The sequence below is a fragment of the Anabrus simplex genome, chromosome 2 (genome assembly GCF_040414725.1).
Source record: "Anabrus simplex isolate iqAnaSimp1 chromosome 2, ASM4041472v1, whole genome shotgun sequence".
Lineage (NCBI taxonomy): Eukaryota > Metazoa > Arthropoda > Insecta > Orthoptera > Tettigoniidae > Anabrus > Anabrus simplex.
Window position 1 is genome coordinate 528,582,860 of NC_090266.1, and position 18,374 is coordinate 528,601,233.

An 18,374-nucleotide genomic window follows, 5' to 3' on the forward strand; every position below is an offset into this window, starting at 1 on the left:
CCTTTCCTTTATAAATTGGTGTTATTATAGATTCCTTCCATTCCTTTGGTATTACACTATTATTTATGACATAGTCAAAGAGAAATTTTAAATAAGGCACTATGTACCACCCCATTGCCTTTAACACCTCCCCAGTAATTTGATCACTTCCTGCTGCTTTTCCTTGCTGGAGCAGTTGGATTTCTCTGAAAATATCTTCATTTGTGATTGAGAAGCTTCTTGTTTCCCTCTGTGTGTCTCCCTCTCTATCTTCTGTTTCGGTTTCCAACTCCTGACAATCATCTACTGAATCTCTGAATTCCCTACTAAAGAGGTTTGCTTTCTCAGTATCTGTTAAATAGTGTTCACCCCCTTCTCTCACCATTGTAGGAATTTGGATTCCTTTTCCTTTTTGATTCCTGATATATGAATACAGCTTTTTCCATTTCCCTTTGTGGTCATTATGCTCTTGAAGAATGCCATTCATATAATTCTCTTTTGCTTCCTTTTTCTCTCTATTCAGTTCCCTCATTAGCTGTTTTCTACTTTCTCTACTCTCCCTACCTTCTTTGATTTTCCTGTTTACTATTCTACATTTTCTTTTTAATTTTCTTATTACCCTTGTATAATAAACAGGGTCTGAGGTCATTTTGCCCTTCTTAACAGGTACAAATCTCTTCTCTCCTTCCCAAATGATTCCTTTGAATTTAGCCCAAAGTGTATCCACATTACTCCCTTCACTTATCCAACAACTGAATTGTGATTTAAGGTAAGTCCCAAATTCATCATTCATCATTATATTATAACATACCTATAAAAAAAAAAACCACTATTAAACAAGGGCTAAAAATACTTATTACAATTAAACACAGAATTACATGTTTCGTTGTTAAAAGAACATCATCAGATTCTATCAAGTCACACTCAATATTTGGAAATATTTATGCTTATTTTTGTCCAAGCACCTAGGAATTTAAAATTTGGAACTTATCTTAATGAAGTCCTGCTTTGTCCCCACTCCAGCATACAATGCAAGGTATTTGAAAAACTGTTGCTCTTTCAATGGCTAAAAAATCCAATCTGCTGCCAGTCTGCTGACCTCCGTTATGTCACCCCCTCCCTCACCCTGGTCAGGTCAATGACACACTGCACTTCCTCTTCAGGTGCTTTACCCCTTGTGTTCCTTTACTATTATCATTGTTGTTGCTATCCTTAATATTATTATTTCTTATATTACATTTTTTTTTAATATGCAAGGTTTCTTAATGAGCTTATTATACTGGTAATTTTGTTGTTGCTGCTGTTGTTGTTGTTGTTATTATTTTATTAGAGAGTTCTTTAACATATTCTTTTAAGTGATAAATGATAATCTAACAGATTATCTTGAGTGGCAAAAGGTGGTGCATAGATTCAGAGAATTTACTGCAGATTAGAAAATCCTAACCCACATTCCAGACTTTTAAGTCAGAGATTACCTCCTGTGCGATTCATTAAGCACTAATGCAAAAAGTGTTAAATGTTAATTAAGTAGGGCAAATAGGGTTTTTAATTGTCATTTTTAAAGCTATGGAAGGGTTCTTAATGAGCATTTATTGGTCTTCTTTTAAAAGGTATGTTATAGTGTAATATTTATATTGAATTTGTGTGTTCAACAGACTGAAAAGCTTAAGTTACATTTATACTTTAGTGTAACTCGGCCAGTGGACCAGGGCGTCATGAATTTATTGTTTTAAGATTAATTAAAGAAAACTGATAATGGCATCATTGCTTGAAAACATGGAATCCGCGGCCTCTGCCACCAAACTGACTAAGTCTATCTCTGTGCTCCATGCTGTAATTTGGATCCCAGAAGCAGTGAAAAGGGCATCGCAGTATACGATAGGATATGTCAGTGCTTTCACGACGCCAAGTTTGTCTCACACCCTGATGAAGGAACCATAATAAACTAAAATACTGATGTGCTACAACAAAGTCTTGAACAAAGTAATTATGGTAATGTCAGTGCGGAAGATTACGTGACTATTAACCAGTTGAGATAGATACAGCGTTAGAAAACATCGAAGAGCTTGTCACATATCACCTCCAAGGAAAGAAAACAGAAATTCATGGCGATGGTGACGAGAACGAAGACAATGAAGATGGTTTATGTAACATGAAGTCCTACCAACGTTCCCTATCAGCCATAAATGACATTCCGTCTTTTTCGCTAGTGTAACGATTGGTGTTATTTATCTGAGGAGTTCCTGTCTCAGAACGGATACACCACTAATGGGGTATAGTATTAGTTCATTAGACTGCGCAAGGGTTGCTACATGATGACAAATGAGGTGGGGAGCACAAATAAGGGTTAGGAAGCTTAACATAAATGTGCAAAACTAAAGGTAACTAAATAGGTAAATAAATCGTATGTTCATGAAGTAAGGGTTCAACCACAAGTTCTCAAAGAAGGGGTTATTACTTCAAAATTATGCCTAAGTGGAAACGTGCTTCACTCATACTTCGAATGGAATGACAGATGCTAAGATAACATAAATTTAACATGCACAGTGGAATGTCAAAATCATAGGACCAAATCATTAGAGGGATCCGTGACCATGGAATATAACAAGCATCAAGGATAAGAACACTTTCAGAAATAACAATTAGTTTCACTGCAACACACTTGCTAGATACAATTCCTGACCAGCAGGACATGAGAAAATTTTTCAATCTATAGTTTAGATTTGCCTTATTACTTAATATAAACTCTAACTGGGACGTTTACCCCAATTTTAGGTTAAATGCTTGGTTTAAATAACACATAAGGTTTCAAAAGAAGCTAACAGGATAAATATATCTCCGGGGAGATATTAAAGAGTACAAAATAAATTTAGACAAGGAAAACACGTAATGATTTAACAACATCGAACTATTGTAAGTAGCAAGATGAATAAGTAAGTCAAGCTAACCTATTTCCAAGGGGAAATGTTTTAACCAAGTAACAGTTTTTAACAAATTTACATAAGTAAACTTAATCAGCATGATAGTAAAAATATCTATTATAGATAAAATGAAAGCAATCCGAGGGATCTAACCTATGTAGATGGTCACCTAACAGTGTATACAAAGTAGTAGAATAAGATAGGTAAGGAAGGAATATAGGAGTCAGAGAAACATGATTACAAATTTCTAGTTACTCGATGCAAAAGCTGACAAGTTCACGCACATGAATATTCTCACATTACATGATTACTATTAAGTGTTCAGGGATATTTTAGCAACAGAATTACTGTCCTTCATTAACCCATAGCAAGATCGTATTAAAAAAAGTTGAATTATGGCCACACAGTATGATCAACTTCGGGAATTGGAGGAGGAGGATAAAAGAATGGCATTCCAAGATTGTATAAAAAGGAAATTGCCTAACACGGAAATACGAAGTGGAGAAGAAGAGTGGGACAATTTAAGACAGACATTTGTGGAAGCAGCAATTGAGATATGCGTAAAAACAAAAGCGAAGGTTAAAGGAAAGGAGACACGGTGGTGGACAGACAAAATAAAAAACAAATCAAAGAAAGGAACAAGGTGAAGAAAGAAATGGATAAGGAAAAGCAAAACACATATCAGACGGATGAGAATAAGATAGAAAGGTTACATGTGGAATACAAAAGATTTAAACTACAAGCAAAGAGGAGTATCAAGGAAGAAAAGGAGAAATGTTGGCAAGAGTTTACCAACAGAATTGAGCAAGATAGTCGAGGAAATCAGAAACTATTATACAGAGCAATAAAATCAAAAAGAATAAATCAAGAAAAAACCAAGGCATTAGAGAGGGAAGATGGATCCATAGTACATGAGGATGACTGCTCGGAGGAAGAAGGAGATAAGGAAATGGAAATAATAGATGGAGAAAAAGAAGAGAACCTGATAACATGGTTGGAATTTGAAAGGGCAGTGAAAGCAATGACCAAAGGTAAAGCAAGTGGAAAAGACTAATTTAATGCTGATATGATTAAGGCAGCAGGAAGCATTGGACTACAGTGGCTATACCGAGCCCTCAATGCCATGTGGAAGGATGAAAGGGTACCTGAAGATTGGCAACAAGGAAGCATCGTACCATTGTTCAAAAAAGGAAATAGGAAGAAACGTGAAAATTGTAAAGGTATAACCCTGTTATCACATGGGCTAAAAATAATGGAGAAATAATAGACAAAAGACTGAGGGATATAATAGAAACACAGTTAGAGGAAGAAGAATATGGCTTTAGACCAAATAGATTAAGAGTAGACTTGATATTTATAGTGCAAATGATAATGGAAAAACATTTAGAAAGGAACAAGGAAATCATCTTCGTATTTTTGGATTTGGAAAAAGCTTATAATACATTTAAGAGAAAACATGTATGGGAATGCCTACTGAAAAAGAATGTACCAAAATCATTAATTAACAAAATGAAAATGTTGTATCATGAGAGTAAAAGCAGTGTACAAGTGGGGGGGAGTGGTGACTCTGAAACATTTTATACAAAAAAAGATCTCAAGCAAGGAAGTGCACTGTTGCCATTATTGTTTATTATATTGATGGATGAAATCATAAAGTATGTAAAACAGAGTATCAGTAGTGATGAAGTGAATGCTTTAGTATTTGCAGATGATGTGGTGGTTTGGGGAAAGGAAGAAAAGGAAGTACAAAGGAGACTGGACGTTTGAAATGAAAATCTGGAGGGGTTTGGAATGGTAATTAGGAAAAAGAAAACTGTAGTCATGCACTGTGGAAAAGAGAAAAAGGAGAAGCCAAGTGAACATAAACGGAGAACGGTTAGAGAATGTGGAACAGTTTACATATCTGGGTAGCATTATTAATGGAAGTAATGAAATCAACCCTGAAATTAATAACAGATTAAGGAAATGTACAACATTTTATCATCAAGTCAGAGAGCTTTTATGGGATGACAGAGTACCCAAGAGAACGAAATTAACATTATATAAACAGTATTTCATACCAATTGTAATATATGGACTAGAAATGCTGGTAACTAATAAGAGACAAGATAGTAAGATCCAAGCAGTAGAAATGAAATGTTTAAGAACACTGGTTAAAAAGACAAGAAGAGATAGAATTCAAAATATTAAAATTAGAGAAGAGCTAAATATAGAACTGTTAGAACAGAACATACAGAAAGCAAGACTGAGATGGTTCGGGCATGTAAAATGAATGGGAAAGGAACGGTAGCAAGAAGGGAATTGGAAAGGGAAGTTAAGGGAAAGAGACCAGTTGGAAGACCAAGAAGAAGGTGTAACATTGATCTTTATAAATATGGCAATCTTGGTGTAATATATGTTTTTTATTGCATTCTTTATATGCTCCCATCAAGTTTCTTTTGTATTTAAATATTTGTTGTAGCATGTGATAGGTTTTTGTAGGCCCTGTTTTTAGACCTGCATGGAAAGCCATTCCTGAGCTGTCATTCCTACTTTGTTTTCAGTGTGAGAACGCTTGCCGGTGAGGAACCTGTTCAAATGTAGTCAAGTTCATAGCATTAGAATGGGTTTGTCCAGTAGCATTCAGCCAGAGTATGTGATGGAGCTTGTGTTCGAACAACAGCATAGGTTGTCATGCATGTTCTCCTGACCTTCCTTGAATAATCTTGAATAATTTCCCACAACTCGTAGTACTTTCTCATATCTAACAGTGTCACATTTCCTTTTAATATACACTGGTGAGCCATTACATTATGTCCACCCAGACCCGGGAAAATTTAGTGCTCCTGGAGCAGCAAGAGTAACATGTGAAATGCAGGTAGCATGGTATATACAGTATAGGCCAGGTCTACAGGCTTGCTGTTAGTAGTATCTCCATCGTCAGAATGGAAAAAGCAACCTATCTCTCCACATTTGATACAGAGCAAGTTGTGATGGCACCAAGGTACCAGCATCTCTGAAACGGCATAGGTTGTGAGCTGGTCTAGTGCTGCTGTGTTGAAACCGAAAAGAAATGGCTGCCTCCTCTTGTCAAGAACTGAGTAAGTGACTATTTCACTTTTAGCAGGCTCCTGAATCATTTTCAATTTTTCACACAGTACAAAGTACCCAGTATCGACATGGGTACAAACAGTGTATTTATGCAAAAGATGTGGACGTTAAGTGAGCACAGATAGTTTTTAGCTTTCTGATCATAAAATTCTTAATGAAGAAACTTTCTCTTAAGTGGTGTTAATGTGAATTATTTTTCCTACCAGAGGAATTTGTTGATTTAAGCATTTGTTTATATTTTGATTGTATCTTTAATATCTTGTCTTTTTTGTGTGTGTAATTAGGGGTATCTACCGGCTAACTTAGAGCGCAGGCAGCAAGTATTAGAAAGAAAAAGACTTGATTATTGGAATTTAGTGAAGCAGTATTATGACACGGAACGTGATGAAACATACCAGGACACATATAGACAGGTGAGAAATGTCGGTGCTCTGTGTGAAGGAATAGATGATGAAATTCATAAACACTTTTTTGGTTATTTATAATAAGAAACTAATGCTACAGTATGTAAGTCTGAAGTTTCTCTTGTTTATGTTTTTTTTCTTTTTTTAATGTTACGGGTATCCTGTTTCGTTGCTCAGTTGTGTGATGACCATTTGCTTTAAATGAACTTTTAGTTTGGTCCTCTGATAAGCTCTTCTCTCTCTGAGTAATATAAGTATATTTCGAGCTAGACCTGATGTTGTGAACTGTGTGTGATTTACTTAAGGTAGGAATAATGGAACTTAATGATAGTAAAATTTTCCAAGGCTTGTAGGCCATGGTCAGTTGGAAACCTCTGTTATCGTGGTGCTGGCCATGAATGGCTAAGATGTAAAGGAACTTATATGTATTGCACATGTAGAAGTTTTATATCAACCTCATGTGGAAAGATGAGATTACCATTGAAGGTTCAAATTAGTAAAATTACATGCACAAGTAATGAAAATGAACAACCAAGTGACAGATCAAGTCATACATAGAAAAATATGCCCTTCTGATGAAGCTGGAAAGCAAAAACTAGAGCTGAGAAGGAATAGTTGTTGAAAGACTGGGATTAATGAAGAGAGAGCCTGTCTGTATGTAGTAAGATTGGCAGTCTATGAAGATGCAGAGATTATCCTTGTGTTTTTGTGTTTGTCCTCGTCTCCTCTTTCTGTTGCTCCTTGTTCCTTCACTGATCTGTTATTGTGTTCATCCTATTAAGCGTTCCATTCATGTTCCTGTCTTTCTATTACAACAAATGGACTTCATTTTTTATTCCATATTGATATATACTTTATGACCAAAATATTTCTACAAAGGAAACTCTGTTTGACATACGTCCTCCTGTTCAATACTATAGTCAACTATTCAGTTACAATAAATAGTTATTTAATGTAAATTAGTACATGTTTCAATCCTTGTTTGGATCATCTTCAGCTAAGATTAAGGTTTAAATGAGATTTCTGAAAAATCAAATATTCTATTTGATTACCTTATTGCGTTTTTTAAAAACGTACAGGTCCCGTCAGTAGTTTGGTGTTTTGTATTATGCGTAATAGCTTTGCTCTTTGCTTCTTACGACCACATCCTCCAGAGCTCCAACAAATTGCTGTTCCTCAGTTGCTCCTCCCACTCTCCCCTACTTCCCCTCCTCAATCCCAACCCACCTTGGGCACTTGATTTTTATTACAACACTGCTTGGTGTGCTTCATTGCGCTTCACAGACAGCAACCTTTTGAGGTGAGTCACGTAAAAACAATTACGTTATCAGACACAATTTCATATCTTGCCTCATCAGTGAAGTGATAGTTTATAACATTCTTCTTATTACAGGTCCGCATTGAACTGGGAACATTGTTCTTGATAACATCTCAAAGGACTTACTGTCGGATTTTTTATTATGGACACTCGAGTTTAGGCTTTAATTACAAACGAACCAATAGGCCTATTGCAATGCGAGTTATACCAATATTTTCCTTGTTTAATTCTACGTCAGCGTATATAAGACACATTGTTTTCGACGTTCATTAAATATTTCTTATTTGTGGTTGTAATAAATATTGCACAAGTTTTTGGCTTCTTCTCTAGGAAGCGCTCACATAGGAATATATACTAGGAAAACTACTTGTCTGATGGTAATGAAATTTTTATATGTTATAACCACATGTATTTGTTGTGTAATACTCAAGTTACAATTTTTTTCAACAACTCAGAAAAAAGATCTTATCATTTTTCTAAAGCAACTCTTTCTCAGCACAGGATAAACGTACAGCAGCAAACTGGGGCTTGTTTTGAAGCACTCTGTCATGGTTATCAGAAACTACAAAAAATGTAACCGTACAGTGTGGTACTGAATTTATGAAGAATAATATTGAAAGGAGGTTTTGTGTACGCCGGACCGTGCGATTAACAGCAGGCCGGGCGGAGAAACCGGGCGCAGTGTTGCCGCGTTCAGAAGTAATCATGCGCGCAACGAGCACAGCTTTTCGTTTACTTTCAACCTTTAATTTTATTTCCTCGTATAAATTCCACTTCCCATCACCTTTTCTCATAAGGGTTTTGGACCTTCGATGGCAAGTTTAAAAATGGTTTACTTCCTAATTTAGAAATATCACACTGTACAATTTTTACAAGAGTTATTTGCATTATTATTATTATTTACAATATTTAATTCTGTCAATTTTCTTCGTCTGAAAAATCACTGTGTTCCGATGAATCGGTGCTCCTGTCATTCATGTTGATTGTGACTGGCTCGAAATAAGGGATATTTTCAGACAGTCCATCTTTTTCCCAGTTTTCTTAGGGTGTTTAATACATTGTTTCCAGAGTTCAGGGGTCACTGTACGTAAGGTTTCTCGGCATAAAGCATTAATTGCTTCCATACTTCTAATGTGTTAGCCATATTTTTTGTTGTTGCTATTTTCCCTTTTGTGTAAGCCCAAATGAGCTCGATTGGATTAAGCTCGCAATGGGCCACTGGTAACCAAACAAGCTGTACATCTAGTCGAAGGCGTTTAGTCAGTTCCAGCTTCGTTATCGGTGTTTGAAAAGAAGGCCTGGCAAGGACAATCAGCTCTGATTTAGTTAATTTGTTATAATCGTCAACTCCCGGTGGTAGTGAAATATTCTTTGATGTTATCCAAGATATAATTTCAGGTTTCAGCCATGACATGTTCGGGTTTTTAGATGAAGGATCGACCATCGTATAATATGGAGCTTGATCTATAACGTCAGCCGACCTTTGAGGCAATAAACTCAGGACTTTCGTGAACCATTCTTCATAATGAGTCACGTTCATCTCATTGTGGCAATCAACACTTCCTTTCTTGCCAATAAAAGAAAGTTCTGCACCGTCAAGAAATCCTTCTTCACTTCTGATGTGAAAAATTATGATGCGTTTCCCAGCTCCAGACGGTGTTTTGAACCCTCCCCGCCATCCATAAATTAATCTGTACAGAGGGTACATTCAGCATTGTCAAAGTTGTTTTCTTCAACCACGTTTTCTTGCCACCCATATATAGTATGATATAGTGACGGTAGCGACAGTGATCCTAATTAAGGTACATTTTTGTTTACAATTTGTTTTACGTTGCACCGACACAGAGGCGATGATGCGATAGGAAACTGCTAGGAGTGGGAAAGAAGCAACCACGGCCTTAATGAGAAACCAAGGAAAATCATCGTCTGGGCTGCCAACGGTAGGGTTTGAACTCACCATCTAACTAGCTCGGTAGCGCACTTTTTTGTGGTCTATGATGAGTTCAGGTGAGCTATCTCGAATGCTTTTAATTTCCATTTCCTTCTCCAGTGATGCCAAGATTCTCCATAACACTCCCAATAAGTTTGCAGTCAAATGACCTAAGTATCCCTGATAAATACCGAAGTCCTCGAACATTCACTAAATTTTCACAAACTCACTCAAACCATGCACACCAGTCAGCACAGACAGACGATACACTAACCAGTACAGACTCACCCCTCTCCCCCCGCCAGCATCCGAACCCGGGACTGAGACCCTAATAGTCTCACAACCAAGTACGGAAACACACTCCAGACACACTCAGACTAGGAGCAGGTGTAAAAAACCTGCCCCTAAGTCCAAGAAACCACCAACACCTTACACTAACACTTCAGAGACTCAAACCCGCACCCCCTCCCACCCATCACTCATCACACAGTGTTTCAATTGCCTTCGACTGAACCACTCTGCAGCCTCGTCCTCAGAGGCTCAGCGCTGTAACAGATGCGGCGGTCCTCATTGTCACACTGAGTGCACTGTACCACGCAGCCAGCTGAGGTGCGCGAACTGCCATAGCAGTCACGCTGCCTCATTTCCTGGTTGCCCGTTCTTGAAGAAGGCAATCAGAAACCATTACAGACGTGCCAGGCACTTACAGGTTCAGCACTATACACTCCAGTCACCACCAAACCTTAACACCCCGCACCCCTCGAACCCAGGACTCAACCCAGCCAAGATACCTACGCCCTGATCAACCTACTCACCAAGTTACTAACAGCCCCGAATCAGCCTTTATATCCCACTATGCCTGCCAAGCAATTGATTCTCAACTAAAAATCCCGCCCAGCAACTCTCCCCGCCCAGTGAAAAGCAAAGACCTCACTTCCTTTCAAAAGCACTGGAACACTCGGAAACCGAGGCGGGAGCACTACATACTAAAAGCTGCTAAATAGTAATGCTGTCCTTTCCAAATTTAACATCCACAGATGCTGTGAACTCATTCATATAACATCCGCAGATACTTGTACTTTTAAAATTCAAAAGAGCAAGTTGCGAACCTAAAATACGATGTAGCGTTGCAGACTCCCTAACGCAACACCAAGCTAGGCAAACTCTGCTCTAACAGGGTGAGCCACATCGTATACTAAAAACACTGTGCTAGCCATGTCACCGAATGAGCATCTTGCCCCAGGCACCTGACACATTTATAAAACACTACCACACACTGATACACTATACATAGACAGTTAAGCAACATTGGGAGTGGTCACCCACTGGATGGGTGACCACAACACACAAACACACACATAAGTTCATTGCAACACGAAATCAATCAATATACTGAGAATCTAAAACACAACAGATAAATTATTTATACCAACAAAACACACAACAGAAAACAAACACAAAAGGCCGACAGAGGAGACTCGAATGAGACACCGGTATCGGCACAACACAAACATCTATCTCTTCGAGATAGGTGCAACATACTGAGACCTAGGAAGTCCTCGAATCCTTCGCCGTCCGACTGTTTGCAACACTGAAAGCAGCCATGGAGGTTTATTGCCTCTTGAAAATTATAGACTACTACGGTATGGAAAAATTAACACGTTATGCCAAGAAGCCTTACGTACCGTGATCGCTGAACTCTGGAAACAGTGTATTAAACACGCTAAGAAGATTGAAGACCACTACTGGGAAAAAGATGGACTGTCTGAAAATATCCCTTATTTCGAGCCAGTCACAATCAGCATGAATGACAGCAGCACAGATTCATCAGAACACAGTGGTTTTTCAGACGAAGAAAATTGATAGAATTAAATATTGGAAATATATGTAAATAATAATAATGCAAATAATTCTTGTAAAAATTGTACAGTGTGATATTTCTAAATTAGGAAGTGAACCATTTTTAAACTTGCCATCGAAGGTCCAAAACCCTTATGAGAAAAGGTGATGGGAAGTGGAATTTATGAGAGGAAATAACATTAAAGGTTGAAAATAAACGAAAAGCTGTGTTCGTTGCGCGCGTGATTACTTCTGAACGCGGCAACACTGCGCCCGGTTTCTCCACCCAGCCTGCTGTTAATCGCACGGTCCGGCGTACACAAAACCTCCTTTCAATATTATTCTTCATAAATTCGGTACCACACTGTACGGTTACATTTTTTGTAGTTTCTGATAACCATGACTGAGTGCTTCAAAACAAGTCCCAGTTTGCTGCTGTACGTTTATCCTGTGCTGAGAAAGAGTTGCTTTAGAAAAATGATAAGAACTTTTTTCTGGGTTGTTGAAAAAAATTGTAACTTGAGTATTACACAACAAATACATGTGGTTATAACATATAAAAATTTCATTACCATCAGACAAGTAGTTTTCCTAGTATATATTCCTATGTGAGCGCTTCCTAGAGAAGAAGCCAAAAACTTGTGCAATATTTATTACAACCACAAATAAAAAATATTTAATAAACTTTGAAAACAATGTGTCTTATATACGCTAACGTAGAATTAAACAAGGAAAATATTGGTATAACTCGTATTGCAATAGGCCTATTGGTTCGTTTGTAATTAAAGCCTAAACTCGAGTGTCCATAATAAAAAATCCGACAGTAGTGCTCCATTAAAGGGACACTGTAGTTTTTATTGAATTATTTCTACTACGATACTACGTCAAGTTTTAAGAAGTGCGATAAATTACGCACATAGTGTTTCGAGACTATTCTATTCTATAACTAGCGAGGTACCCGTGCTTCGCTACGGTATTATACTGAAATTTATAATTGAATGCTTATTGTTTTAGATATATAACCTGCCGAAATTCGCAATCTGACTCGTTTTCTGCGAGAATCCGCCAAAATTCGCGATCTGACTCGTTTTCTAATAAATTACGACAAGTCTCCCTCCATTTTTCTATGTTTCATTCCAGCAATCGATTTCGTACTTCCCGGGCTAGGTCCAGGTATTCCACCCGGTCAGTTGCGTCCCTAAATCTTTGCCATCTTTTCGTATAAGCATTTTTAATATGGATGAAATCCTTCAGGAGATCCTGCGTGGTGTCGTCTTAGGTGCCTTGACGGTTCTGAACCCGCAGCCGCACCGCATTCTTAGTCATTACCCGTCCAGGACCCGTTTCCAGCGCGGTCCGCACATTTGACGACGGTCCAGAACATTAACATTATTATTATTATTATTATTATTATTATTATTATGATTATTATTATTATAGATGTTCTGGACCGAACAGCAAGATGCAAGACCGCTACTTGGCGGTAAATTACATCTGCTGCCATTGTCATTGTTGAGAATGTGACCAGCACCATTGTCGCGCGTAGGCAAGTGTGGGGGATTTCTGGCCATACGAATGACATACTTCCGTGCATTATTGACCTTATTATAGAGGTGAAAAACTGGACGGTCAATCTCATTCCTATCGTTTATTTCAAATGTGTTTAAATTTTTATTTATATGCCAGTAGAAGGTACTGTAATCTAAGAGCTTTCCCCGAAGGGGAAGATGGCTCTTGAAAACGAACCCAGGAAAGATTAAAAATGATCGGTTTATGATCAGAATAAGTACATTGAAAATCTACAGCCTGTTTCCAGCCATTCGACAGGGTCAGGAATGGAATGAAAAAAGCCCCATCTAGCGGCGACAATAGGAATTGTGCCGGCAGCCGAAACCTGTCGCACTGCTCTGGGGCAATGATTAATGGATGACAAATGAAATGAAATTATATTGGACAGTGTTGCTGTAATGAATGGTGACAGGGAAAACCGGAGTATCCGGAGAAAAACCTGTCCCACCTCCGTTTTGTCCAGCACGAATGTCACATGGAGAGACCGGGATTTGAACCACAGAACCCAGCTGTGAGAGGCTGCTGCGCTGCCGCCTGAGCAATGGAGGCTCCTTATAAATATATTATGAACAGTAAAATCAATTGGTCTCAACTCCTTTTACACCCCACTGCCGTTAAGTTTATTTACCCCCCCCCCCCCCCCCAAAAAAAAAGAACTAAAAGAAGGCGTGCTTCTTTATGTTTAAAGGAAATTCCAAACACCATTGTTTACGTCTATTGCCTTCAGTTTTCAGATTAAGATAATTCACTTTTTTTCACTTTCACCCTCCTCCCCCCCCCCCCCTCAAGTGAATTTTCCGGCAAAAAATACTTGTTTCTTTAATAGTAAAGGATCTTCTAAACACCAATTATCACAACTCTAACTTCTTCAGTTTATGATTTATGTGTCCTCGTGAAAGGAATTCAACTCCTTTTCACTCACGCCTCCCAAGATGATCCCCCCCCACAAATCGGGCTTTTCTTTGTCTTTAAAGGAGATCCAAATACCAATTTTCACGTCTGTAGGCCCTAACAACTTTAGTTTTTATTAGATGTAAGTATTCTCATACAATTAAGTCAATAATTTTTTCAATTCTTTCACCTCCCCCTCCCCATTCGTTGGATTTTCCGAGAATTTGTGCTTCTTTACTTTTAAGGAAGATTCAAAATATCAAATTTCACGTCTGTAACATCTTCATTTTTGAGATAACAGTAGCGTAATTAAAAGAAATCACCACCATTTTCAGTCACTTTTACCCCCCCTCCACCCAAGTGATATATCCGAAAACTAAAAATACTAGTTTCCTTATTTTTATAGAGATAAAGATGCCATTTTTCACCTCTGTCACATGTTAAGTTTCTTGAGATATACTGTATAAATTCTCATTTTAAAATTTAACCCCCTTTTTAGTTCCTCTTAAGAAGAGTTTCCAAAAACAAATCGCCTATGTTTCTTTACATTTACAGGAGATTCCAAATATCACTTTTTACGTCTGTAACATTCTACGTTTCTCATATATTCTATAGATACTGTCTTTCAAAAAATTCACCCAAATATGTCACTCCTGTTTAACCGCCATTAATTGGATTTTCCAAAAACAAAAAAATTTGTGTTTCTTTATTTTTAAAGGAGATCCCATATACAAATTTTTAGTTCTGTAATATCTTCAGTTTCTGAGATATATGTATCCTCATTAAAGGCATTCAACTCATTATTCACCCTTTTACACTCCTCCTATTGGGATTTTCCGAAAACAAAAAATACATGTTTCTTTATTTTTAAAGGAGATTCTAAATACTAATTTTTTACATCTATAAACTTTAAAAGTTTTGTGATATAGATACACTCATTTTAAAAATTCACCCCTCCCAACCTTCCCCCCATTAATTGAATTTTCCAAAAACAAAAAATACGTGTTTCTTTATTTTTAAAGGAGATCCTAAACACCAATTTTCAGGTCTGTAATATATTCAGTTTCTGAGATATAAGTATCCTCATTAAATGCATTCAACCCATTTTTCACCCCTTTCCACCTTTCCTATTGGGATTTTCCAAAAACAAAAAAATACGTGTTCCTTTATTTTTAATGAAAATTTTAAATACCAATTTTTACATCTGTAAACTTTCAAAGTTTTGAGATATAGATACACTGATTTTAAAAATTTCACCCCCCTTTCCACACTCCCATTAATTGGATTTTCCAAAAACAAAAAAATACGTGTTTCTTTATTTTTAAAAGAGATCAAAAGTACCAATTTACAGGTCTGTAATACATTCAGTTTCTGAGATATAAGTACCGGTATCCTGATTAAAGGCATTCAACCCCTTTTTCACCCTTTTTTACCCCTCCTATTGGGATTTTCCGAAAACAAAAAAAATATGTATTTCCTTATTTTAAAGAAGATTCTAAATACCAATTTTTACGTTTGTAAACTTTTAATGTTTTGAGATATAGATTCACTCATTTTAAAATTTCACCCCCCTTTTCACCCCCTTAGCGACGGTATATCCAAAGTCCTCTCTTAGCGAGCACCTACATCTTAATATGAATGTATACCCAAAATTTCATTTCATTATGTCCAGTAGTTTTGGCTCGGCGATGATGAATCAGTCAGTCAGTCAGTCAGTCAGTCAGTCAGTCAGTCAGGACAAACTATTTTATATATATAGATTTGCTGTTCTTTTTTAAATCCACTTTATATCATAAGTGAGCAAACCGGTTTCCAATATGTATTTATCAGTTTATGGCATAAGACTCACAAGTCTTTGACTTGTTGAAAATATGAACTTAGAGACAGTATATTTTTAACACAGTTTCATGTTTTTAATATGGTTTTAAATTGTAATGAATTTGACGTTGATGAACTTATATGATTGTCAACTTTTCTACAAACTTCTATCGGCTGATGACGATGCAGTGGGGCGTTGAAACTAGTACTGATTGAAAAATATATTATATGTTGTAATTACATCTACGCAACAAATTTATGTATTGAATAAGGTGGATCCAAAATTATAATAAAAGTTGTAATCTTGGTTCAATACGGACTAACAGTGACGTTTATTAATTCAACTTTTCCGGTAGTGGCAAATACAGCATGCATTTTAATAGCAATATATTACATTTCTTTTTCAGTTAGAGGAACTTAATGGTTCTGGATTATCTAGAAATTTTACTAAATTTGAAACTTTCTTTACTTACGTCAGTTTATAGATGCATACCATTTTGGTAATATGCACACTTATTTTACGGATAGATAAATATAGTTAATGTTGGCATAAGCTTGCTCTCAAGTATTTAGAAACTAAAAAAAGGTTGGACAAATGTATTTATTTCTAGTGAGTGACAAGGTTTGTGACAAGCTTCACAGTTAGATGGGTTCCATAGATTTGTTTCTACTAGAATGCTCTCTTGTCAGGTATATGAATAGAAAACTGCACAACAGTAAGAATTTCCAATATTCATACCTCTAACTTTTTTACCTTTTTTTAGTTCTAAATGTGAACTTTGATGTCATTGATCTGAATGATGGTATTTTTTATACTATCATCGGCTCTGTAATGTGATTCTTGACTCTTGAGGCAATTGAGGCAAGAATTCTTTGGTTATAATGTTCTAAATTCTTAATGCTGTTCTCTTTTAAAATTTTAGATTCACATTGATATACCTCGAATGAGCCCTTTGATTGCTTTATTTCAACAAAAGACAGTGCAAGAGATGTTTGAGAGGATTTTGTTTATATGGGCAATCCGGCATCCAGCATCAGGCTATGTCCAGGGGATCAATGACCTTGTTACTCCCTTTTATGTGGTCTTTTTACAAGAAGTAATTCCAAGTGGTAAGTTTGTCTGATTATTTCTGTAACACTGTTGAGCTGATATTAATCATACTATTTGACTTGCCTTTTTGGTATTATATTTGTCTTGCTTTTCTGTTGTAAAGTGTAAGCAAGGGGAGGACAAATGGCAATCAACGCTAGGTGTATTATCTTCTTGCTCACTGTCTGTTCCTCAGCTCTCAAACATTTGCAGATTTCCATCCCATGTTTTAATGATGCAGTGATCATCATTATTATCGGTATGGTGTCTGCGAACACACAGTAACATTATTACTCCCCGTAATGTAATAGATTCCAGCTGCTTTGCTATTAATATAATACCAAGTACATTAATTGTACTCTTTGATTTTTATAAGGATTGACTGTGTTCATAATTAGCTTCCACTGATATTTTTTCTCTTTTCTTTTTAATGGACATGAATCATATTCACTCTCCTCATGATTGGGGGTCTTGGCTAGGATTGCTGAGGCCCATTGGTTAGGGATCCCGAGCTTATATGTGTTAGCGAGGCCATTTCCTTTCTATTCCTCCACCTGGTATAGATAACATTGAGAAAGCTCCTTTCTTTCTGAATGAGGTTTAGCAATCGTGTTCCAGTTTCATGCTATGATGTTTACATTGTTAGCTGACCCAGGAATTGAACCCAGACCCTCTTAGTCATTATTCTGTTATGATAACCAACAGCCTAGGAATGTTGTTAAACTAATCTCTGGGGTTCGATATATGATTGGCATAGTAGTCAAGGCAGCAGTAGTTCAAGTCTGGACCGATATATTTGGGATTCTTGAAATGAAACGGTGCATCCCTGTGGTTTGAATTCTATATAAAACTGGAGGTGCTGTGGATATGATCGTGATGTCAACTGTCGCTTGCTAAACTGATCTCTGTACAAATGGCGTGCATTGTTCGAACTTGAGTTGGGTAACCAAGATGGAGCTAGATGTGCCTTGCTGCATATGCAACCACCATTACACCTTAGTGAAACATGTAATCTAAAATGCCCAAGTTAACTCCAGTTCGTTCGACAGGGCATGTTCAAAGCAAAATTTGCTGACTAGGAAGGATGACCTTGTTTGCTTTACTGACGTTGCAAGCAGTTAGGTTCATCCTGAGATGAGTAAGCCCTTGTTTACAAAGAGCAAAGGCCAGGAATTTGGAAGTATAAAAGGATGATGGAATGGTTGAGTTAACCATTAGTTTTGAGCTGAAGTTCACATGCCACGTGAATTGACAGCCAGTGTTATGGCTATAATTCAAAACAGTGAATATAACTTAATCAAGAGAGATGGGATCAGTTCTGATCTTTGGAATTGCAGACAGTCAGGAGACAGGTTATGTCTCCTGTGAAAAGCATAAAACTCTGGTACAACTTATTTCATGCTAGAGCTTCTCAAGTAGTTTTGCCCAGCAATAAAATGGAAACCATAACTAGCACATGTGTTTTCATGTGTGCCAAAGATTTCCCACCATTCAACACTGTTGCTGGAGAAGATTTTAAATAATT

The 18,374-nt window shown here is 37.1% G+C and overlaps 1 protein-coding gene across 5 annotated transcripts in view; it reads left to right on the forward strand.

Moving 5' to 3' along the window:
• The window catches only part of LOC136864204 (TBC1 domain family member 22B), a 276,001-nt gene that overhangs the window by 170,632 nt on the left and 86,995 nt on the right, over window positions 1-18,374 (forward strand). For all 5 annotated transcript variants that reach the window (XM_067140892.2, XM_067140888.2, XM_067140893.2 and 2 more), the window contains 2 exons: window positions 6,275-6,403; window positions 16,683-16,869. In XM_067140892.2, the coding sequence (XP_066996993.1) occupies window positions 6,275-6,403; window positions 16,683-16,869 (316 nt within the window). The remainder of the gene's footprint in view (window positions 1-6,274; window positions 6,404-16,682; window positions 16,870-18,374) is intronic.